The sequence below is a fragment of the Puma concolor genome, chromosome D1, assembly GCF_028749965.1.
Source record: "Puma concolor isolate L17-30 chromosome D1, mPumCon1.1.hap2, whole genome shotgun sequence".
NCBI classification, from domain to species: Eukaryota; Metazoa; Chordata; class Mammalia; order Carnivora; family Felidae; genus Puma; species Puma concolor.
Window position 1 is genome coordinate 50,829,053 of NC_141676.1, and position 24,364 is coordinate 50,853,416.

Here is a 24,364-nt window from a genome sequence, read left to right on the forward strand (position 1 = left end):
GACAAGTAAATACAATGCATGCTCCAGAATTTATTTTGCCGTAAAATATATTATTGGGGAAACAGGTAAAATCTGAGTGAGGTCTGTTGGTAATAGAAGCGATACATCAATGATCATTTCCTGGTTTTGTTAATCGTATTGTATGGGAATGTCCTTGCTTTTAGGAAACACACATCAAAGTATTGAGGATTATAAGGCTTCATGTCCGAAGCCAACTCTCAAATGAGTCGGAAAGAATATTATAGATCTTATAGGGAGGTCTGTAGGGAAGGATAAAACAAACATGATAAAATGCCCATATTTAGGGAATCTACACAAAAGGTATACAGGAATTCTTTCTATTTTGCAACTTCTCTGAAGGTTTGAAATTACATCAAGATAAAAAGTTAAAGGAGAAAGGAAACAAGTGTCAGAACAGGGGGAGGGCATCCTGAGATGCATATTAATAATACTATCCAGTTCCGGTGTGTCCCCTGCTGGATGCCAGACTCTCCTGTGGCTTCATATGTATGACCTGTTCTGTCCTCACCGTCATCTGTGTGGAAAGAGACCTTTATGGCTCCCATTTCACAACAGCAAGTCAGAAAGATGAGGGATTTGCTCCAGAACCTCCAGCTACTTGGAACAGTTCTCAGGCTGGAAAGTAGGCTCTCAGAGTTCAAGCTCAGTACCCTGAGCCTCAGCCCCAGTGCTGACTCTGAGTTTTGGTCAAGGGTGGGATGGGCAGGACCAGGCCTTTCTTCTGGGAGCAGCGATGGAGGGAAGGTCCTGGGACAGAAGCAAACCAGGTCCATTTGCAGGATGGAGAGGGATGCTATTCCAGGATTCCGCAGGGAGCAGATCCAGAGGGCCAAGCAGGATGTGCTGGATGTGGGAGGGAGCCTCACATGCCAGGTGGAGCTGCCAGTGGTGGGTGCAGGGGCCCAAGACATAGCTCAGAGTGAACCAGGGCTGGATGGGGTGGGCATTCCAGGACAGAGGACTGGCTTTGGAGGAGCTCAGCCTGCTGTCCACGCTGGAGGCATCAGTGGGACTGGGAGCAGCGGGCTTGGCAGTTTGGAGAGGTCCGCGTGCTGAAGGTGAGGGGCAGCGTGGCCTGGGGTGGGTGGGCGGGGATTGCCGAGGACTGGGTCTGACCTGGCAGACCACTTGGGGGGGTCCCTGTGAAGAGGAGGGCTTCTCTCCTGGCTGGCGGGTGGGTGTGGAAAGAGCCAAATGACCTCTGGCAGTCCCTCCTGGTCACTGGGACTGTCTGGCTTGTCCTCAGATTAAAGAGCTAAGGGTAAGTGTCTGGCAGCCGGATGAGTCAGACTGGGAGGCTGCCTCCTTCCACTATCAGCCTGCCTGGTGTAGAGGCGGGGTAGGGGTTTGGCCGATCTCCCCTCAGATGTCATCCCCCAACACCCTGAGATTGAGGAGGAGCAAATAGGCTATGTGAACTGGTTTCTTTGGCTGGGTCCCCGTGTATGTCTGAGCTTGTGCCCGCACGTGCGGGCAGGCTCAACATCATCCATTGTAAAATATCAGTGTTTTCATGGGTGAGTAGTAATTACTGGGTAATGCTTTAAAACCTTTCCTGAAGGAGCGCAAAGCTGTTTTTTTCCTAAAGTCAGGAGTACATTAAAAGGATTACCATGTAGATTTGATTTTTAGATAACACTAAAATGGATCCCAAATGGACTTCAGCAAAGGGATGCTATCTCCTTAATGGAAAGTGCATGGCCCGAGGCTCAGCTCCCAGAGCCAGGCAGGGGAGGGAGGGAAGAGGTGTCTGCGGGGCTGACTGGCAGGCTGGGTGGGGGCTGGGGAGGCAGGGCAGGGAGGGAGAGCCCTGACCCTCTGGGGAGCATTTCACTTCATTTAGGGAGCAGGAGACCAGAGATGCCCCCTTTAAACCTCCTTGCCTTTCCAGGAGTGTTTTCAAGTCTCCTGAACTAACTCAGTGAGAGCAAACAGTATGGATGCTCCCTAAAGAAGGAAGGGGTGAGTCAGACTTCTCCCAGGACTTCAGCCTTCCTAGGCAGAGAAGGCTCAAGGTCCCTGTGCCCTGGGACCTCCTTAGGCAGGCTGGCCCTGCAGTTCTGTGTCTCAGTGGGTGTCAGAAACTGGCAGAAGCCGTATGGTTTCTTTTTTTGTTTTAATTTTTTTAAAGTTTTTATTTATTTTTATTTTTGAGAGAGGGAGAGAGAGAGAGAGTGTGTGTGTGTGTGTGTGTGTGTGAGCGCGCGCGTGTGGGCAAGAGGAGAGGCAGAGAAAGTGGGGGACAGAGGATCTGAAGCAGACCCTGTGCGGACAGCAGAGAGCCCAACACAGAGCTCAGACTCACTAACCGTGAGATCATGACCTGAGCTGAAGGCAGATGATTAACCAACTGAGCCATCCAGGCACCCCAAATCTGTATGACTTCTTAAGAGTTCTCCAGGGCCCAGGAAGCAGAGTTCAGTACCCTAGAGCAGGGTTCCCAGGCCTCGCAGAGCACTGCTGAGTGCCAGGCCCAGCCCAACCACAGGCAGGGGACAAGGGACCTGGGGGCAGCTTGTGACTTCACGCCTCATGGCCTCCCTGGGTCCTGTAGGTTCAGGGTCCCACCGGTGATGGAACTGCCAGCTCGCGCTGCAGCTCACAGCCCTGAAGGCTCTGGGGCCTGCTAGGCGTGCTGGGGCCTGAGCTTGGAAGGCCAGCCTGTCCAGAAGCCATGCCAGAGGGAGGATAGAGCAGGACAGACACTTTTAGTGCTGGAGTCCTTCCTTATTTGGGGGTATAACCTAGTGGATCAGGTGGATCCCCTGAGTGTGGCTTTTCCAGTTACTCACACACCCCCTGCTACTGAGAGCACAAGCGTAGAGCCCTGGGGGGCTCGGGCCTGCTGCCAGTCCAGGTAAGCAAGGGGCAAGCCAGCCTTAGTGGAGCTACCCTAGGGGCCTGGCCTGAGATTTCCAAGTTGGTGTGCGTGTACAGGTATAGCTGTGCTGGCTGGCTGCTTCTTCCACAGGCTCCGGGGACAATAGCCCCACCCTGGGACCCACACACCTCCTCACCTCCAGCTGTCCTGACCCCTCCCCCATTTGCCCACACCTGATTCCTCCCTGTAGGCCAGACCTTGGAAAAAACACTTCAGAGCCCCCTTAGCTCTCGGGGATGCCTGCTCCCCGGCTGGCTTCCACGACCTCCTCAGAGCTCTGTGACCAGGCTGGACCCGGCCAGAGGAGACACAGGCAGGCCTGAGGACGTAGTCATCCTGGGCCTCATCACTCTCTCAGACCAATTAACCTTTAGAGCTGCATTAAGGAAATTAGTCAGCAAGCTTCCCAGCTAACAGCCAGGCCCTGCGGGGACTGCAGGAAGGAGGAAGGAGGAAGGCAGCCTGAGCTGCCTCTCCCCTGCCCTCACCTGTCCTGCTGCTTCTGGCGGGTCCCCTCCCCAAGAGAGACGCAGGAGGCAGGGAGGACCCCCCAGGGCCAGATTGATTAGTGGCTTACACTAGATTTTACCTTCAGACCTTCTGTGCCTTGGTTTCTCCGTCATTTCTCAGAACATTTGCCTGGAAGAATTCTGAGGGCCCTTCTGACCTGACATCTGTGGGTTTTGAGACTGGGGCCCTTTGGAGGCTGGTCCTCCTCTGAAGTCGGAGGAAGGGTCACGTGCCAGGAAGGGGGAAGAGAAAGGGGGCAGTGGGCCGGGGGTGGGGTAGGAGGGATGCCAGGAGGTGGGAGCTGAGCCCAGAGCCCTGGAGAGTGCTGGGGTCGCTTGGAGAGGATGGGGCCAGGAGAGGGGTAGACTCCAGAGGCTTGGTGGGGAGCCAAGGAGGCAGGAAGGGGTGGGCTGTTCCCCTCCAGAGTGGACTCCTCCACCTGAGCTCATGTCAGGGAAGGCACCCCCCACCCCCACTGCCTTCATGAGGGGCTCTCAGGCAACTCTTACAGGCATTCCCACCTGCCCCCAGCCTGGGCCTGGCTCTGAGACTCCCTGCACGTCCCTCCGAGCATAATCTTCACCACATTCAAGCCTCAGGGCTCTACACACATGTCCAGACTCAGGACAACATCGGTCCCCACCTCCTCCTCAACTTTTTCTCCCTGTGGTCACTCCTTGTGGCCCCAAGGCCAGAGGGTAGGAGGCTGTGCCTCTGTGCACATGCCTGCATGCTACGCCTGTGTACGTGTGATGTGCATGAGTGCATATACTTGCCTACTGGGAGGTCTGCCTCTCCTTCCAGGAAGCTCCGTGCTGAAATTCCTGCCCTTGTGTTTTTTCTTGTATGTTGAGAAGCACCCATGGGCCCTGGGAGCTTCCCTCCAACCACCCCCCCCCACCTCCCCCTGGCCTGTCACCCTCCCTACCTTGGCTCAGAGATTCTTATCCTGGTGGGAGGAGGAAGGCTTGAGAGACTCTGAACCTCCCCTCCCTCAAGCCAGGGCAGGTAAAAAGTTTGAATCTAGCCAGAAGTTTTCGTAAGGAGAGCCCCAACTAGGCCAGGCCCAGCTGCAGGCATCTGCCGGATGACCCAGAGCTCCTGCACCCCACTGGGAGTGTCATGGGGCACCCCACTTTGTTCCTGATACTGCCACAGGTCTACATGAATAAACCAAGAGGCTGTCGCCTGACATTTTAGGTTAAAATGGTCAAAGGCACAAACAATGTGAGGAAGTCTTGAGGTCGCAAAAAGATCTGTGAGAGATCTGTTCTAGCGGACCCAAGCCCATTATGAGATTCAGTTCTTCGGGCCACTGAAAGAGCCAGTCAGATGGTGGCTGCGTGAGGAGGGTTTCAGGCCTCCTATGGAGCAGACCACACAGGAGGCAGTGGCAGGATGGACGGGAGACACAGCTCAGGGGGGCTGGGCCTTGGGGCTATGTGTGTGCCCTGCAGCACAGCAGATGCGGGGCTCCCAGCTGCCGCTGCAGCTTCTGGAGGGATCTTCTCAGGGCAGGGAACAGACTGTGCTGTACAGCTGGAAGGACAGGACCCGGTGCCAGGGGAGGAGGCTGCTGGGGAGAAAGTGAGGATGCCTGGGAACCCCCAGGAGAAGCAGTGGGCCCCTATTCCCAGAGGGATGGCTCCCGGGGCCTGGAGCCACAGGGCCCTTCCTATGTCCATCTGTCTGTCATCTGTCCATCCACAGGCGTGCCGATGCTCTCCGTCCAGCCCAAAGGGAAGCAGAAGGGCTGTGCGGGCTGCAACCGCAAGATCAAGGACCGCTACCTGCTGAAGGCACTGGACAAGTACTGGCACGAGGACTGTCTCAAGTGTGCCTGCTGTGACTGCCGCCTGGGCGAGGTGGGCTCCACCCTCTACACCAAGGCCAACCTCATCTTGTGCCGACGCGACTATCTGAGGTGGGCCTCCTGCCAGCCCTGGCTGCTCTGCTCAGAAAGCTCCCATCCCCCAGGACCCAGCAGGGCTCTGCCCCTACCTTCTGACCTAGGCCCTGTCTGTGTGCACTCGTCCCAGACAGTCCTGGCCCAGCCCTGCTCCGCTGGATGCTCACGGAGCCCTGAAGACAGAGCCACACATTAACTCCCTGGCCTCCATGCCCAGCACAGGTCGTGGGCAAGCCTTTGCAACCATTGGGCACTGGAGATAAGTTTCCCTAGGGCACCAGTCTGGTTTGGCCCCTGTCTTTGCCAGGTGCTTCTGACCCACCCTTTCCCTGGAATCTGGGAAGGGACACCTCAGAGGGCTTCCTGGAGCAAGTAGGGAAGCTCTAAGTCCCCTGGGTCCTGGGTTTGAACTATGAACCTTCTGGCTTTTAACTTTCTCCAAGCCTTGGTTTGCCCCTCCTAGAATAGTATGAAGACTAAAGCTTCAGCTCACATTCCTTGGAGTTCTAACCCACCCTCCCCCACAACCTGGATCCTATTCCCTGGGGCTGTCTCCCCCAATTAACCCTCCCTTAGGCCATTTATGACATCAGCAAGGTTGGAACGAGGCCACAAAGTGGGGGCCTTGGCTGAGACCCAGCATCTACATTTGGCTCCTACACAGGCTGCTGGGTAGTGGCTGGGCCTTGTGAGGAAGGAAGGCCCATTGCATTAATTAATAGGTCAGGGCAAGAGCTTTGTGGGGCTCCCTCTGTTCATGTCTGGGCCGTATGGGGCGGGGGGCAGGGTTATCAACGGAGTCTCTCCTACTTTGAGGAAGAGCCTAAGGTTTACCTGCCTGCACCTTCTCTTTCTTCTGCCTTCAGAAGTTTTTTTTTTTTTTTTTAATTTTTTAAAATGTTTATTTAGTTTTGAGACAGAAAAAGAGCATGAGCGGGAGAGGGGTAGAGAGTGAGAGAGACACAGAATCCAAAGCAGGCTCCAGGCTCTGAGCTGTCAGCACAGAGCCTGACGCAGGGCTCCAACTCACAAGCTGCAAGATCATGACCTGAGCCAAAGTTGGATGCTCAACCGACTGAGCCACCCAGGGGCCCCTGCCTTCATTAGTTTTTAAGGTATAGCAGTAATCCAAGATCAGTGAGTGACCCAGTGCTCCTCACTGGGCTAGAGGAAAGCACTGAGGCCAGAAGGAGGAGTTAAGAAAAGTTCTTTCTGGAGACTTCCCCCTTGATGACCTGGAAGGGGCCTCCAAGTCTGAAGGTTTCAGGCATCCTTGGGGGGCTGAACCTCCCAGGTTGAGGAGAGGTGTCACACCAACTGATGAGTACAGAGGACCTAGAGAGAGGGGACCGCAGTGAAGGATGGGTTTGTCAACAGAGCCAAAGCACCCAGAAGCATTCTGTGCTCTGCCAGCTACTGGAGCCTGAAAGTGTTTTTTTCTGGGCTCTGACAGAGGCCAAGGAATGACTTTGGGGCCAGGTAGGTCAGTGGGCTGGGATGGGGGCAGACTTCCTGGGGCTGCTCAGCCCCAGATAATGGCTGTCCAGAGCCTGCCACCTCTGCAGCCACTGCTCGTTGGACTGGGGGCAGTGAAGCCCCCGCCTTGGCAGGCAGATGTTGTGGCCCAGCCTTTGTCTGCCTTAATCTGAGCCACCAGGCAGCTCAGGCTGATGAATAATGGAGCCAAGCTCATCCGCAGGCGCCTGAGCTTGAGCTGGACAAATCAGGGATTAGAGGGTCTCCTGCCTGCCTCTCAGCCCGCTTGCCTCACTCAGGGCTTGCTCAGCCAGTGTACAGAAAAGGAGCAAGGAAGAGCCTGGCTGGCTCAGGCAATTGGAACACCCGGCCAAAGATTGGCCTGCACTGGGGAGAAAGTGTGCACCCCACCCCTTGCACTCTGCAACCAGCAGCTAAGAGGAGGGGCGCTTGCGTGAAAGAGGCATCATTCCAGGTGTCCTGGGAACTCTCTTTGGGAATCAGTCCTATTTTAGACTTGGAACAGGATCACCTAGCCCAGCATCCCCATTTTGAAGAAGGATAAACTGAGATCCAGGAAAAGGAAAAAGGGCTTTAGGCAGATCACCCAGTGAGTTGGTAGCAGAAAAAGACCACCCCACAGGGTTGTTGCCACGATTGAGTTGATCTTGGGGAGCACCGCAGTGGTTCAGTTGATTAAGCATCCATCCTACTCTTGATTTCAGCTCAGTTCATGATCTTGGGGTTCAAGACCCGCCTAGGGCTGCACGCTGGGTGTGAAGCTTGCTTAAGACTCTCTCCCTCTGCCCCTCTGTCCACTTACATGCGCTCTCTCTCGTAAAAAAAAAAAATAAATAAATGAGTTTATCTTGTAAAGCCCTCAGAACAGTGCATGGCACATAGTAAACACACACTGTTATAGGTGTTCACGGAATGATCCATGACCGAGAGTTTATAGAAGTTCTCACAACAAGCCTGCAAAGGATGTATTTCAGTGTCCCTGTTTTACAGTTGAAATAAGTGAGGCTCGGAGACTCATGACTTGCCTGAGGGCAGGCAGACTGCCTCTGAATTCCTGCTTGTGTGAATCTGGAGTCCTCGCTCAGGGCCCAGCCCAGTATTCTTCCAGTGGCCCTGGGTGCTAGCTGAACCCCGGTGGGAGCTGGGGAGGGGGCTTTGCCAGCCCAGCCCAGGGATGGGCGATGTCATCCAACCCCTGGAGCCCCTACGCTCCCCTCCCTGGATCGCTGTGCCGATTTCTCCAAAGCCTGATCTCTTAGCAGAATCTAGATGCTGCTGTCTGTGCTCTTTCCCCCTTGCCTAGGCCCACCTGCTAAGCCCACGGGAGTAGGGACCAGCGGGGCCGTGGGCAGAGGCAGCTCCCCTGTCCCCCAGCCCCCTACACCCTCTGCACCTTTCCCTTGGCAGGCTTTTTGGCACCACAGGAAACTGCGCCGCCTGCAGCAAGCTGATCCCAGCCTTCGAGATGGTGATGCGGGCCCGGGACAACGTATATCACCTCGACTGCTTCGCCTGCCAGCTCTGCAACCAGAGGTGAGTGCTGAATGGGTAGCAGACCCCACATTCTCACCAGACCCCAGCCGATGCCTGCTGGCACAGACCAGGAGTGCTGTGGGCATGTACATGCAAATGTGGGTCCTGCTGTGCATCTGGTGGTACGTCCGTGCTGTCCTGAGCATGCACGTGCATGCGTGTGTTTTGTGTGTGCCTGAGCCCTGGAGCCAAGTGTGTGTCCTCCAGCACCGTGTGTGCATATTTGTAGGGCACAGATCTGTATGAGTATAATGGGTCTTGCGTCAGCTTACTGTGTGTGCACGCTGTGCCATGGACGTGTATGTATTTGTAAATATCCCTGTACAAGGTAGGTATGCGTGTGTGCTCTGTGAGCAGGTGTGTGCATGATGGAGTATGCATGTGCACACGTATTGAATGTGCACGTACAAGGGTTCTGAATGCATGCCCTGTGCCCTTGTGTACGTGCCATATGTATGTGCATGCATGTACATTTCAGTGAGAAGGTGTTCCCAGACCCGGAAGGTGAAATCCATTATGGGAATGGCTACTCACTCTTGTGATTCTGGTGCCAGTCTGCCTCCTTTCTGGTGTTTGGCCCCTACACAGTGTCCCAGCCCTGTGGGAGGCCCCAGGGACCTAAGGAGCCAGAACCCTCTGGAGCCCATGTCAGGAAGGAGCTAATACAAGTGTTCCCAGAGGATGAGGTCCAGAGGGAACGCTGAGGGGATAGCTGGGGGCTTGGCCAGACCCTCTGTTACCAAGGCCTTGGTGAAGTTGCAGTGCCACCTGGTGGTTGGATTGGAATCTGCTGGGACTGGGCCTATGACCCTGGGTCCCACTAAAGGCCTAGCCACCTGGAGGACATCTTTGGGGAAGGGCTAAATCCTCCAGTACTTGAGGAGGGCCAGGGGGTGGGTGCAGCAAAGCAAGGCCTTCTTTAGGTGGGAGGGAAGATGGTGGACAGAGCCACCTCCTCCTGGAAGGATGCTCCTCCAGGAAACCTACAGATTCTGTTCAAAAGTACCCTTCACTGAGTCATTCTCTTAAGTTGGGGAAGGGAACAGAGGGATGGAAAAATCAACCATATTGCCCCTTCCTCCTTCCCTTCTTCTACCTCTCTCCTTTCTTGGTCTTTTTCTGTCTCTTTGTCCTTCTCTCTCTTTCTCCCTCTCTGGGACTGGGGTAGGCTATTCCTATACCTTCCCACCAACCCCACCCCTCCACGGAGACCTGACTGTGGCCCAGACTTGTCTGTCTGTCCTACACCCCAGACTGCAGGGCCTGGCTAAGGACTGGGCTGACCCAGGGTGATTGACCAGGTTTGCTATGAGACTTTTGGGGATCCCTTCTGGAAAATTCAAGGAGCAATCTCTCCAGGACCTCAGTTCTCACATGTCCACCTCCTGGGCTGGGCTGGGGCCTGTCTGGAGCCTCCACCATCCACTGGGACCCCTCCATGGCCTCTTTCTCCTGCTTGGATTTTCCAGATTTTGTGTGGGAGACAAATTCTTCCTGAAGAACAACATGATCTTGTGTCAGATGGACTATGAGGAGGGACAGCTCAATGGCACCTTTGAATCCCAGGTTCAGTAATGCCCGGCGCCTGGCCTCCAGGCCCGTCTGTCCGTCTGCCTGTCTGCCCGTCTGTCCACCCGCCTGGCCGGCCAGCCACTCTCCTGCCGATTAGAACTCCTCCGTCCTCGATGGGAGGGACGGCCCTTCCTCCGCCGCCCGTCTGTGTGTGACCCCTCCTGGGGCCAGGCTGGGCCTGTACAGTCTGTCTTCTGTATATAAATGGGAACATTTATTTTATGAGAAATGTAATGCGATTTTATTACTGGCGTGGATTAAACTTATGAATGTTTCCGGGGAGGTTACTGTGCGTTGATCACATGACTGACACAGACCTAGGGTCCCTCCCCTCTGCCTGGGAGCAGAACAGGGCCCTCCCTTTGACCCCTCCAGAGAGGGGTGTGGAGCAGGGCATGGGGCTCCAGCATGTGCTGTTGCTGGGTAGAAGGTGGAGGGAAGGGGACAACTCCAAGTATCCCACAGCCAGGGGTGGGCTCTCCCCCGGCAGAGCATATACCCTGGCTCCCAAGATACGGAGAGGTATGATGAAACCCTCCCTTCCCTGGGTTCCTGTGTTACATCCCTCCACTGAGACCCCCAGCCAGGAACCCAGCCCTGACCTCCCCCACAGCAGGACCCCAAATCCTGAGCCCCCTACCATGGGAATACCATTCTTAAAGCCCTCTTCCCTTTCAGGGTGATGGACAGCGTTTGCTGTCTCCTCCCTGCAGCTTGGGCCTGACCTGGGGCCCGCCTTTCTGCTCTTCTGGGTGAGCGAGAACAATCCTGCTTGCCTGTATTCAGCCCACACAGGCTAGAGGCTTTCATTCATTCATTCAGCAAACCTTAATCCACTCTGTCTCAGCCCCATGCTGCAAGCACCAGACATGCGGATGAATCATGGATCGGACATAGTCTCTGCCCTTGAGGAGGAGGGAGAAAGCCAGGAAAAGAAATGGAGCACATCACAGTGAGGACGAGCACCGCAGGGAGACCCGGGACAGGCCAGCTCCCATCAGCGGACAAGGGCCACTTCTGAAAACTCCGGAGAGTCTGAGACAGGCCATCCAGTGAATACCCACAGTCAGACAGATACGTGTGCTGGCAGGGAGGAGACACGGACACACCAGCAGTGGGGGTGGAGGCAGAAATAGGCAGGGACAGCCAGCCAGGCAGACACCCAGGGTAGTTTGCATTCACCGGCTGGACCAGACCTGCCCAGGGCAGCAGGGACGCTGTCTCACTCTTGGCCGCAGCCCCAGCACCAAGCACAGAGCCTGGGACTGTGAACGTGTCACTGAGCGGTATTAAAAATAGGGACTCCTTGGATCCAAAGCCGGCACAGGGAAGGCGGTATGGACAGACTCCTCCCACTAGCAGTCATTTGCTCTTCCTTCTCCAGGGACGGTTTTCACCCTGGCCTCAGACGAGAGCCCGGGGCTGATGGAGCCTGCCCACTGCCTCAAGCCTCACCCCCTCCTGGGCTGGGAACCTCACCTCACCCTGCCCCCGGCCTGCTCCTCCACTTTCAGTGAAGTTGGGGGTGGTGGCTGGGCCCTTTGGGCACTTGGAAGAGGCTACCTCTCCACGTTGTGGTTTTGTGGCCAGTGGCCCAGTCCATGGGAAGGGATGGCAAGGACCATGGATACTGGGGTAGGTAGGGGTCCTCAACTTTGGGACAACCACCTTCTGTGACAGAGCTGTATGACAGAGGGGAGGAGCAGAGAGCCAGTCAGCCTGGCTGCAGTAGGAATTTTTGTGTGACGTGTCTGGTGTGACTGAGACTGGGGAAGTGTGTGGTTGTACATGGCCGTATGAGACAGTGAATGGGTTTGAGTGCGTGAGTTTGAGGGCTGGAGTCTGTCATGAGGGATTTTCTCACTCAGCTTGGAAAAGCAAATCATTTTTCTGGATGTTAGCAGAGACCCCAGCACCAGCCCCTCCCTGGGCCCTTCTACCAAGGATGGCTGTGCCCCCACCCCAAGAGCCCCAATTCCTAACTTCAGAGTTTACTGCAGATGAAGTTGTAACACAAGTTAATTACATGGTTATCGAGAGATAACGGAGCCACTCGAATGCAGTTTCTGGGCAATTACAATTGTTTCCAACAGAGTCCCCATATTGCAGCCATGAAATAGCATGTCGTTTTGCAGTAATTATGTAATTAACTCGTCTCACCGCTCTAGGTTGCACAACAATTAATTCACTCACAATGAGATAGACTCGACATCAGGCAGCCAGCCTTTGAAAACTCCTGAGAGCAGAGGTGGCCTTCTAGGAGGCCCCCGGCCCTGCTCTGCCCACTGCAGACCTTACCAGGGGACTCCTCAGTTCAACATGCCATGGAACATGCCAGATCCAGCACCATGGCCCCACTTATTGCTGTGTCATCGTCCTCATCCGGGAAATGGGGACGATCTATTTCCCAGAGTAGCCACGAGGCTGAGATCTACACCGTGAAGTACCGGGCCTGCATGAGCTGGGGTCATCATCCTGGACGTCATGAGGTGCTGAGCAAGAGACTTTCACCCAGGAAATCCGTAGCAGTCCGCAGTTGCCCCCAAGAAGAGGCCACACAGGCCTTGGCTGTGGCAGGTGTCGAACCAATAGGAGGACAGAGGGAACAGAGAGGAAACCAGGCTCTCCCTGTAGCAGGGCAACCAGGGCAAGGCCATAGTGACTACTTGGGGCCAGGGATTATGTACCTGGTGAATGTCAAACGGGCTCCCGAGAAAAGCCTGACCTAGGAAGTCCCCGGCCACAGGGGCACAGGAGAAACTTAGTTAAGTATAGGGCATGCATGGCTCTGACCTGGTTCTCCTTGGGACTGCAGAACTATTGAAGATTAGGGAAAGGGAGAGACAGGAAGTACTGAACATGAAGAGTTAGAGGCTGCAGCAGCTCGAGCCTCAGCCTGGGCCATGTGGGCGGTGGCAACGTGGACGGGCATGGAACTGTAGCTGAGCGGTCGCCTCTTCCTCCAACCAGCCCATGGGACCCCATCTTCCCTCCCTGCGTTCCTTGGTGGCCAGTGTCAGAGATACCCTAACAAGGGGACTGGTACCCATGGAGTATGGTACTTGCTTATGCCCCTACTCCTTGGCCTGAAGCTGGACCACATAGTCTGCGTGTGGAAAGAAGTTTGATTCCAATCTTGACACTGCTGCACGGCCAATCATGAAATCTCACCTGGGTCCTCTCTTCTGGGCCTGGTCCCAGAAACTGTGCGCCACATCCTGAGATACACAGGATCCAGGGCAGAACCCACGTGAAATTCCTGCCTAGGAAGTCTCATCTCTGCGTGAAGACAATTGCTGTCTCCCTTAAAGCTGTCCGTGATCGTCACAGCCAGACTAACTACATCTGGCACAGAGTGCTTCCCAGCACCACCCATCTAGGGATGCTACCACCAAGTGAGGGTAGATTCAGAAAAGATGCTTTGTGCTGCAACTCTATATTACCTCTACAATTATGATTTTGCCTAAAACTCAACAACTAAAGATGGGCTGATATGAAGATCAGTTGTCCAGAAAAATAATTGGTCAAGCCTGGTTGATCATGAGAAGACAATCAGATCACACACACACACACACACACACACACACACACATAGCTGAAGAGTGCTAATTAATCAGAATCTTATGAACAAACCTCATCCCTGCCCCTGGGGCAGACTTTCATACTGCCTTGTCTCAACAAGCGTGGGAGTCTCTTGCCCCCTAGACATGAGGTTGAAGGGTATCCCAGATCTCTCAGACTCTTGGAACCTACAGAGTAGATTGTTCTTGAGCTCCCTCCTTATTGGTGCCATATTTGTCACCCAGCAATTATCCCCCAACTTAGCAGCACCTCTGTGCTCCTGCCTGCTCTCCCTGAGGCCCCCGTGGTCTCCAGCACTCAGCACCTCTCCCCTCTGGTCTGGGCCCAGTGCTCACATAAGTTTCACGTCACACTTCCGCCCTGTGCTTTCTCCTTTTCACTACCTCTGCTTACTTCATGGAGCAAGGGACCTCCCTTGCTGGGGCTTGTCTGAGGACCCTCCCTCTCCAGTGGCAGGGCCAGACCCAGGAAGGGGAACGCAGTTGCTGCTCAGGACATCCATCAGGGCGCAGGGCAGAGGCGAAAGACGCTTTACTATGGAACTTCCATAGCAGGAAGAAAAAGATTGGTGGGGGGGGGGGGGCATCAAGGGCAGGTTTAAGGGAAAAAGGAAACCTGCAGCTCAGAGACAGATTAGCTTGTAAAGCCTATTTCCAGTGAAGGAAAACAGACTTGGATTCAAATATTTTGGACTCTCCAAAGTGGTTTTTATTCTAGGGCACCATCCTTCCCCTTTATGAAATGTGGTGAAAATCCTCTGTGCTGCTGGCTTCCTCCAAACACCAGTTTCTTCCCCTCTAGAGCCCCAGGCTGCACACCTACCCAAGGTTTCCAGTGGGTGCTGCCTGGACCCCTCTTTGAGCTTACATGCTCTGAGCCCAATCCAACAGCCCATTCTCCAGACTATCCCCTTGGCATTGGGTTTTGCAGACCTTGTGGCCTCTGCAGGAAAAGCATGAGCCCCTGAGGGGCTCAGGAGCCCTTTGGCTGCCTGTGGCACAGGATTGGGGTCTCTATTCCTTTGGTCCCCGGCCTTATCTGGGGACACAACTAGATTCCAGAGAGGAACTGGTCCAGGGACTCCTGCCTGGGGCTTGATTTACACTCTTACCTCCTGAGTCTGCTCTGTGAGAGTGGGGAACCCCATTGGGACCTGTGGTTTCCTACGGTTCTGGCAAGTGCAGTTCTGTCTTTCGGAGTCTGGAGGTGCTAAGGGATAGAGGCAGTTCCCAGGCCACACCTCTTGTTGTAACAGGTCTCCCTGCTGCACTTGGGTAATATGGGGTTCTCCCCACGGGGGTCTCAGGGCTCTTCAGAGTGACCCAGGGCCCCCTACTTCTGCCCCCCTCCCTATCTAAGGTGGCACAGTTACCTGAGGTAGAGGAACAGAGAGGGAAAGACGGGAGAGAGTAAGAGAGGGGGGAAGGAAGGAAAGAGGGGAGATAGAAACAGATGGGAAGAGATGAGACAAGGTAGGAGAGCAGAGGGAATGGGCAACAGGTCTGGGAAGAATCTACAGGGGAGGGGTGGAGTGAGGACAGCTGTGGTGGCAAAGGACAGTGTGGCACAGTGGTGGCATGTGGCCCAGGAGCCAGATTAGGCGGGTTCAGACCATAGCTCCTATGCCTGACAGCTGCATGGCCTTGAGCTGCTCGCTTCACTCTCATCTTACAGGTGAGGAGTTTCTTCATCTTTCCAAGAAGGGTGCAGATAGCACCTACCCTCAGGACTGCCCTGAGCATTAGATGAGTCGTCACACGGCACCTACTCACAACTGCAGCTGGCTCGTGGTAAACGCCAGAACATGTAGCTGCTGCCGGAGCATTGACTTGATACAACCCGCATCAGGCCTGCCGCTTCTGAGGCCTGGGGCCCTCTTGCAAGAGGCCTGGGCTCCCCATAGCAGCCTCTTGCTGCACCCCATGGGCTGCTTCTGGGCCTCAGTGCGTGCTCCCTGGAAAGGGCACGGCACCCTGGGACTGGTGGGGGAAAACAGCCAGGCAGACAAATGAAGCAGGCTTTCATAAATAAAAACAGTGCCCAGTAACTCTGTGAGGGAGGTGAGATTATCATCATCATCATCCCCGATTTACAGCTGAAGAAACTGAGGCTCAGAGTAATTACTTACTCCAGTAAGTAATAGGACTGGATCTGAACTCAGGCCTGGTCTGACTCCAGATTCCAGTCAGGTAATTCCCATGTGAAACTGACACCTAGAGACAGCCCTTGTATGGGGAAGGGCCTGGGAGCTCACAGGCAGATGGTACCCATGAATAATCCTCTAGACCCTCCACTTTGCCCCTGTTTCTGTCTATGGCCCATCCCCCTGCTGAGAAGGTGGTCCTTGGGTAAGAGAGGGAGAGACGAGGGAGGAAGAGTAAGTGACTTGGATGCTTCTGTCCCTTGTAGCACATCCTAAATGAGCCTGTTGCTGGGCCTGGCTTCTGCGGAATGCTGGGTGGAATGAACGGTTCCAGATGATGTCATCAGAGGCAGTGCAGGCTGGAGCAGCGATCTGTCATGGGCAGTTCCACAATCCCTGGGCCGGGGTTTTATCGGTGAGGCAGGCCCCAGTGCACCAGCATTCAGTCAGTCAGGAAGCCAGCCTGCTATGTGCCAGCCATGGCGGCAGGTGCTGGGGAATGGAAATCCCAGTGGAGAAGGTAGACAGGGTCCTTCTCCATGTGGGGTTTATAGTCTAGTGGGGGAGATCGGCAATAAATAAATAGGTCAGTAACGAGCTGAAGATAGTGTGGAGTGGCCGGAGAGAGGCCTGCTTTAGATAGAATGGGAAAGAATGATCTTTTCTTACCCACCTTTAGAGACCATCTTATCTGATGGGCTTGCTTTGGGGAAACTGAGGCCCAGAGTGATGGACAGGGGCACACTGAAGCCAGCCTAGGTTGGGAGTTTGATCTTCTGGCCCTCAGCCTGGCCCAGAGCCATGTCTCCTGCATCCTGAGGCCTTCATTCCCGCAGGGATCCTGCTGGGGCACACAGTGCATGGAGGAGAGGAAGAGCCGCTCAATCCTGATGTCTGCTCAGTGCTTCTCTCCCTTTACTTTCTGGGTTAATAAGAAAAATTATTCCTTAAGATACCAAGAAATTGGGCTTGGGTTCTTGGCTGCCATCGCCAGTCTCCCTGCCCCATGATGCCACTAACTTGGGATATGTTGGCTGGATCGTGGTTTCTAGGGAATCTAGCCTGATTATTCTGGACACTTGGAGTTACTGTCCTCCACAGAGGATGCACCAAGAAAGTAGTTTCTCTGCAGACTCTGCATGACCCGTTTTCCAGGGGAAAAGAGGATTTGTTGTAAAAGCAGGAATTGGCAATGCCCAGAGGGCCACGGGACAATGGGGCTGACATGACCGGTCCTTCTTTCCCTTTCTCCAGACCTCACTGCCTTCAGCCTGCTGGCCTGTTCTGAGGGGGGAGGTACTCCAGGCTTAGGCTCAGCCTCAGGGCCCCTATTGGGCCTTCCTGCTTCCAGGGATCGAGAGAGAAGCCGAGGCAGGTGGGTTTCTCATGCCCACCTGATATGACTGTATCTTGGGCACGGAGGTGTGGGGGCCCCTGTCTGCTGCCAACAACACACACCATGAGGTGCCCCTGGGAGAAGGGTTGTTTTGTGTGTCCTGTGATACTTCCCTACTTCACCCTGGGCTTTCATGCAGGGCTATGGATTTCCAGAATGTGGCTGACGATAGAGCCCCTTGCTTCTAGCCTGGGGACATCAGGCCACCACCCACCCCTAGCTTCTCACAGTGAAGGAGTGAAGGGAACTTTGCCCAAAGCAGGGTTGGGGGGGCACTGGTTCTGTGGGCCTCAGGAGAGCCTGGACCCCTTCTCCAAGTTCCCATGGGCTGGCCGCCCCTCAGCCGGGGCCCTGATGACCCAGTCCTGTCCTTTACCCCTTCCCCTGCACCTGCCTACTTACTTAGGGCTTATTTGGAAGCTAATCCCTGTATTCATTAGGTGACCCCTCCTCCTGGCCCTCTGCTTTCATTAGAGACATGAGAGCCAATTACTAGCCCCTCTGAGGCTCCACCACAAGCCATTTTAGAGCCGACACCACCCTTTAAATGATTTAAAAATCCTCTTTCCCTGCAATGAAATGGGCTACTCTTCCCTCCCTGTTCAAACTAATTACTGTGCCCTTCCCATCTGAAGAGGGACCCTGCTCCTTGTCCTCCTCAGACAGTGGCTCCTCACAGAAGCCTTTTCGGGTTGCTGGGAAGGGAGGAGGTAGAAGCATCTGAGGCTCTTCTCTCTCCAGGCACACATCCCAGTGAGTTCAGGAAAGCTGAGCCCGATGGAGACCGGGCAGGACAGGCTCAGGCTGGAGAGCTGGATGGCGAGAAATCGCTAGCGAGTAGGGGGAAAAACCGGCTCTCAGTGGTGGCCACTGGCCCCTCTGGGGCCTCAGTGCTGAAAAAGGTCCCCGCCCAAATCTAAGGCTTGAACATGCCCTATGGAGACCAGGGCAGGGTCAGAGAACTCTCTGGAACTCTCCGTGGTTCTGGAGTTTTTGAGCCTGAACCCTTGGGCTCATGATCCGGTGCACAAAATGAAAGGGGTGGTGGAAATGACCCCTGAGTATTATGATGTAGGCTATGCCTGGAACACAGGAGTTCATCAACTCCAAAAGCAGCTCGATTCTATGACGGGAGGCCCCTGCTCAGGCCCCTCTGACTCCAGGAAGTGATGCCAACAGTGAGCATCGTGACCCTTGTCTTCTTCCCCTCTGGCCCAAACCAGATGGGCGGGGGGAGGGGGGAGAGAAAGACTCTACAAAGGAGTGGTCTTAATTTCAGCATATATATAAAAGCTTCTTTCAAGAATGTAATTTTATTCTGCAATTTAGATGTTATATTTATCTAAATCACATAGGGGGGGTTCCCTAACATTTTTTCTTTAACTTAGGGCCTCTAACTTGAGCTCCAAACTTCATGGGGCTCTGTTCACTGGGGGCTTTGCTATGTAATCTTAGAGGTCACCCCCCCCACACACACACATTCTGAGTCCCCTCCCCAGCGACATGTGGTGGTAGCTGTCACTACAGGCTCTCTTCCCACCCCTCCAGCAGTGGATGCACACCAATGCTCAGCCCAGAACCAGAACCTGTTAAAGTGGGAATATAAGGGGGAAAAGTGGCATGATCCACCCTCTCAGGGACCCCAAGTCCTCTGCGGTGTAAGTCCTAGGCCCTCCTCAGGTCAAGCAGGACTCAGACTCTACCTTCTGCCACTGGCCTTGTCTCTGATGGCCACTCGAAGCATGAGGCACCATACTGCTGTCCCCCTTCTTCCTGCACTCTACCAGTCCTATACCCCTTTAAGCCGTGCTTTCTTATTTTTGGTAGGGAAACAGACATTGATAAAAACTCCATACAGAGAAAGAGGCACAGATTTGAGCCCTACGATAGATTTAGGCTCCGGGCTTCTGACCCATCTGGGTGAGGATCGGATCCCGATTACACTTCTGGTTGCCTTTATTCCCTACAGGAATGCTCACATTTCCACCTACTCCCCACTGCTCCTCAGTAGCCCCTTCGTGCAGCAAAATAATGCCCTTGGGCCTGGAGAGGTTTAAGAGGAAGGATATCGAGGGCTCCTTGCTCCCTGTGGGCAGTCTAAATTCCTGAGGTCATAGGTCTGTACCGTCTGGGAATTTGCCCCTAACAGGGCCAATGACAGCTCCGCATAACAGAAAAATTTTCTGCTTATTAAAAACACGTCACCTGTTTTGCTATATTGTATCTCACAGTCTCCCTGGGAGTGCATAGGTTAATGCCCCCCCCCCCTTACAGATGAGGAAATAAAGCACATTGTAATGTAGCTAGGTGGTGCAGAGGAGAGAATTCAAGTCAGCTCTTCTGCATCTGGGGACAGGGTAGCTGCTCTGTGGTATCTCAGGAATACACATCCATGTAAGCAGTACGTGGCAAGAATGAATGGGTGAGTATGATGTTGTCAGCACTCTGAAGAAGGGGCGGCCCACGTGGCATAAAACACCTGAGAGGAACCTGATATTGAGTTGCTTCCTGCGGAAAGAATAGCCAGAGATATGAGGGAGGCCTTACAGGTACAGGGGGAAGTCTGGGATCTCGACTGGTTGAAATGCAAGAGGGGACGCTAGAAGTGGAGTGGGTTTGGGGTTGAGGTGGGGGATAGGAAACAGGAAGCTGAACAGAAGAGTTTAAGCCCGGACTTGCAACACAAAGAGCTGTTATAGGTTCTTGAGCAGGACATGGGACACGAGCCCCTGTTTTCCAAGCCATGGCCACTTTCAATGTGTCCGCTCCTGCAGGCACGTAGAAAACCTCACTGGCCACTACTCCTCAAAGCTCCACCTTAGTAAGGAGGGTGGGAGCCTGCAGTGAAGCAAGAGTACCAAGGAAGAAGGCTCTTGATGGGTCAGGTTGGGGCCCAGGAAAGCAGAATTATTTGAGCTGGGCCTCAGATTCATCTGGTGGAGACACAAGAGAAAGGACACTTGAGGCTGAGACAAAGCAAGTGCCTAGAGGTGGGAGCTCCTCCCCACCCGGGGAGCTCCAGGTGGAACAGGTGACCAGGGGTGCTGCTAGAAGTAGGGGTGGAGGGAACAAGTAAAGGGGTGCAGTTCTTGGAGATGCCGGATGGTCTCTGTCTGGGGAATCAGGCACATGATCGAGGTCAGGGGTGCCCTTTACTGGGGAGGGCTCCGAGGCCCGATAGACCAGAAAGGTTCTGCAGGTGGCAGAGTGTAGTACGTGGGGTGACATTTTTTCAATGCCACCTCTGCCAAGGAGTAATAACGCCAATTAAAAGCAGAGAGGACCATTTTCTTGGCTAAACACTGAGCATAACATGGCCCAGAGCAGAGCCCTGTGGCTGACCACTAGGCACCTCCTATCAGATTACCATTATTTAGTGATCTTTGGGGGCGGTTCTCCAAACAGCTGACTAGCACTGCGTCAAGCAGTTTTCCATCACAGGCACGGATGAAGTTATGAAAGAATTTATCAAAAGTCCAGACACCGCAAAGCATCTCTGATAGCCGTCTAGTGACCTAGGCAGAAAAAAGTAACGTTGGTTTAATTCATCGCTCCCTCCCACCTTCCCTCCTTATGTAACTCCTGTTCCTCCTTCTGCCCACCTTTCCATCTCTCCGATGTATGTTGAGTGTCTAATGTAGGGTAAGGCAAGGGAGTTATAAAAGAAATGAAGCAAAGTCCCTGCCCTAAAAAACCCTCACAGAGAGGAGGAGAGTCAGGAGCCAGCCTGTGAAAAAGTCATAACTCGGTGTGGTCGGTGTCACGACAGCTTTAGAAAGGGGAGGTAACGAACTTGGCCTGGGAGACAGGGAAGGTTCTGGGGAAAGGACACTTGAGCCATCAAACAAGGGAGGATGAGCATAGCAGACAGTAGGTACAGGCCCAGAAGTGGGAGAGAGTGGGGCCTGGGTGAAGGGTGGCCCGAGGTTCAGTGTGCCTGCACAGGGATGCGGAGGCCCTGGAGGAGAGCAGCAAGGCCGCATGGGGCGGGAGGGTTGGGAGGGGGGGTGTCTCCCGCTGGGCTGGGAGATGGGCCTTTATCCTCGAGGAACAGGGAAATGTCAGAGCTTTGTAAGTGGAACAAGGCATGATCAGATCTGCACTCTTTGAAAGATCACTCTGGGGTGATATAAAGGGAGAATCAGAGGGAGCAGACACCAAGGGTGGGGACACCTGCAGTTTCACTTGCCCAGGTGAGAAATGAGTTTTGCATGGCTCGCTCCTCATGACCCCCTGCCGGGCTTTTTTTATTTTTATATCCATTCAAAAACATATACTAGAAGCATTCTGGGGGTGCGGAGGTGAAATGCTCCACCCTGCCACAGCCTCCAAGGTCTGTTTTTCCCCTTTTCAGAAAACCCAGCCTCCCATAGACCCTCCAAGGACTTTCACCCTTGATCTGCTCCTAGGGCATCTTCCAGTACAGAGAATAAAATGGCCAAAGCAAAAGTGTACACATTGGGCAAAGAATTTCTTACGAGTTGAGATGGGCTGTGGCCACCTCCTCCATCCCGCGGTTAGCAGGGAAGACATCTCGGCCTCATAGAGAAATGAACTGAGAATGGTCCCAATATCCCAAATGACTCAGATGAGGGCATATTCTGTGAGCGAAGGGTCCTGTGAAAGCAGGGGCAGAAATGGGTCAAACACTTCCTTAACCCAATAATTCCAGGTCATAATGTTTGGAGAGAAATAAAAATCAGGTTACTAGCAGGCGTATGCATCCCTCTGGTGAGAACCCGCTTGTTGTGGTGGTGAATTTCTCTCAGGTTTACCCAGGAGGAAGCAACACAGGTCTGGTTGAGAGATTGTACTAGAAAGGGTCAAAGCGCGGACATCTTCTCTCTCATATAGACAAGGGAGCATCTCCCTGAGACACCCTCTGTGGTGGACATTTGGTTAAGGTCCAACCTCCATTCTGTAGATGATCAGTCTAAATCGAATGCTCTCTGCACCTCTTTTTTCTTATTATTCGTCCAGGGTAAGTAGGTATCCAAGTTATCCTGGTCAAACTAAGGACTTATATTTATGATTGGAGGAGAGGTTTTCTGTCTTTCTTTTGGTATGTGAATAAAGAAACAGGTAGCCCTGTTTGCCACTGGTAGCATCTTTTTTTATTATTAAATTTTTTGATGTTTATTTATTTTTGAGAGAGAGAGAGAGAGACAAAGACAGAGACAGAATGTGAGCAGGGAAGGGGCGGAGAGAGAGGGAGACACAGAATCGGAAGCAGGCTCCAGGCTCTGAGCCGTCAGCACAGAGCCCCACGCAGGGCTCAAACTCATGAACTGTGAGATCATGACCTGAGCCAAAGTCGGATGCTTCACTGACTGAGCCACCCAGGCGCCCTGCCACTGGAAGCATCTTAGGACCACAAGGAAAACCAAGAAGGCAGAATGACACCAAGGAAGGCGGGATGGAGGAATGGGAAACTCCCATGTCCTTGACAGCTTCATTCAGCTGCTGGTAGTTCGTACTTGGGGCCTGCTGTACTTCCTATACTCTTATTCTTCAAGCTCCTTTGAGTCGGGAGTTTCTGTTACTTGCAGCTCAAAGCATCTATACTAACACACTCTCCAAAGGGCTCCAAAGGCGGGGTCTTGTATCCCCTTGGTGTAGTACAAGGGAACTTTTTGGTTGCCTAAAATCTCATGCCACTGTCTTCCAGCTTCCCGTATGATTTCAGGTGCTTCGTTAAACCCCTCAAGAGCAGAACAGCTTATAACCCCGTCCACTGGAGTTAAGTATGTATTAGACCAGGAGAAGACAAGGCAGAGTAGCACTCAGAGTAGAGGCAGGACCTTCTTTGTCCTCAGATGGGCCACTGGCCCTACAGCTCCCCAGGCCTGAGGGTCCAAGGGCCAATTTCCCAATTTTCGTTTCAAGAGAATATCAACAGACTATGCGCTCACCTCACCTGAGGGCCAGAAAGGAGGGCCTTGAACAGCAGGTGAGGGGTGGCTGTTCTCTCCTTAGGCAGCAATATATTCAGTCCCATCCAACCCTGCATTTCACCCCCTCCCTGACCCTGTTGCTTGAGGGGAAGGGCCATGTACATGCAGGTAGCAACTGGGAGATCCAATGTGCATGGGCCCCAAGCCCAGCCGAAGCCCGAGGCCAGTGTCCCAATGGGTCAACTGGCAGGCAGGCAGGCAAAAGCTGGAAGCTGTTGTTCTCTTGTTCCCTCAGGCTGAGGCATCAGCTAGAATGGGCTCTTGAAAGCTTCTGAAGGGAGGAGCTTGTGCAGTCAGCCTGCCCTAGCTCCAAGGCATGGCCTGGCTGGGACTAGGAAACCTTCAAAGCTGTTCTCCTTCCCATCCCCTGCCTTGGAAACATGAAAGGGATTCTGATGCCCCATGCTGGTTGCTTTGATATTCAGCCTTGCCCACTGAAAAGACATTTCCCTGCCAATGCTCTCTGTCTCTCCCCTGTGACTCTTGCCCTGTCTCCTCTTTGTCTCTCCCTCTCTCTTTTCCTACCTTTCAGTCTCTGTCTCCTTTTGACTCTCTCTCCCTCTGTCTCTCTCTCTCCCTCCCACCCTCCTTCCCAGGCTCTATGTAGCTAAGATATTTTTTCTCCGGTAAAATCTGAGTCACCCTGTGTAAGATGGTTGGGCTCAGTGGAGAGGTTGCCACAGGGCCTTTGCTGGCCCAAGCCTGAGGCTGCACAGCCCCCACTCTCCTTTCTTAGAAAGGACGTGAGCCCTTTGATGTTTATTTATTTTTGAGAGAGACGGAGACAGAATGTGAGTGGGTTAGGGGCAGAGAGAGAGGGAGACACAGAATCCAAAGCAGGCTCTAGGCTCCAAGCTGTCAGCACAGAGCCTGACACTGGGCTTGAACTCACAAACTGTGAGATCATGACCTGAGCCGAAGTCAGATGTTCAACCGACTGAGCCACCCAGGCGCCCCAGGACGTGAGTCCTTTGAAACGTGTGTGCTCACAAGTGGTTCTGCCTAAAGAAGTGAAAGCCTCTCTATGTCATCTGGGAGGCTCCCCCAGACCCCAGAATATCCCCCAGCCCATCTGCCTAGAGCCTAAAACCATCATCATTAGTCAAGCCACTGGGAGTCCCCTTGGAGGGGTGTGGTCTGCCATATGCACAAGATTGTGTTTAAGTCTCGTGTTTTGTCTTGAAAGTTCACACACATCTTCATAATTCAGTCTTTTTAAGGTACGCTTTTAATGAAATGTAAACAGAAGTGCTCCCATCTTAAGTGCTTGGTCCCATGATTTTTCAAAAGAAGCACACCTGTGTCACCAGAACCCAGAGTAAAGGGTTCATCATTAGCACCCTAAGAAGCCCTAGTGCCCCTTCCA

General features: G+C 53.7%; 1 protein-coding gene and 1 long non-coding RNA gene across 4 annotated transcripts in view; one reads left to right on the forward strand and one right to left on the reverse strand.

The window, feature by feature from the left end:
* LMO1 (LIM domain only 1) overlaps positions 1-10,205 on the forward strand; it is a 41,320-nt gene extending 31,115 nt beyond the window's left edge. For both annotated transcript variants that reach the window (XM_086678050.1, XM_086678049.1), the window contains 3 exons: positions 5,123-5,336; positions 8,226-8,351; positions 9,821-10,205. In XM_086678050.1, coding sequence (XP_086534176.1) covers positions 5,123-5,336; positions 8,226-8,351; positions 9,821-9,926 — 446 coding nt within the window. In that variant the 3' untranslated portion in view covers positions 9,927-10,205. The remainder of the gene's footprint in view (positions 1-5,122; positions 5,337-8,225; positions 8,352-9,820) is intronic.
* Positions 1-24,364, reverse strand: part of LOC112866062 (uncharacterized) — a 34,046-nt gene that overhangs the window by 3,012 nt on the left and 6,670 nt on the right. Inside the window, exons 2-4 of one of the 2 annotated variants that reach the window (XR_003224042.2) lie at positions 21,523-21,661; positions 16,322-16,489; positions 14,020-16,203 (exon numbers count right to left, since the gene is read on the reverse strand). This is a non-coding gene — a long non-coding RNA (uncharacterized LOC112866062). Of the gene's footprint in view, positions 1-14,019; positions 16,204-16,321; positions 16,490-21,522; positions 21,662-24,364 lie in introns of those variants that run through there. The other variant, XR_015241030.1, reaches the window with a different exon arrangement.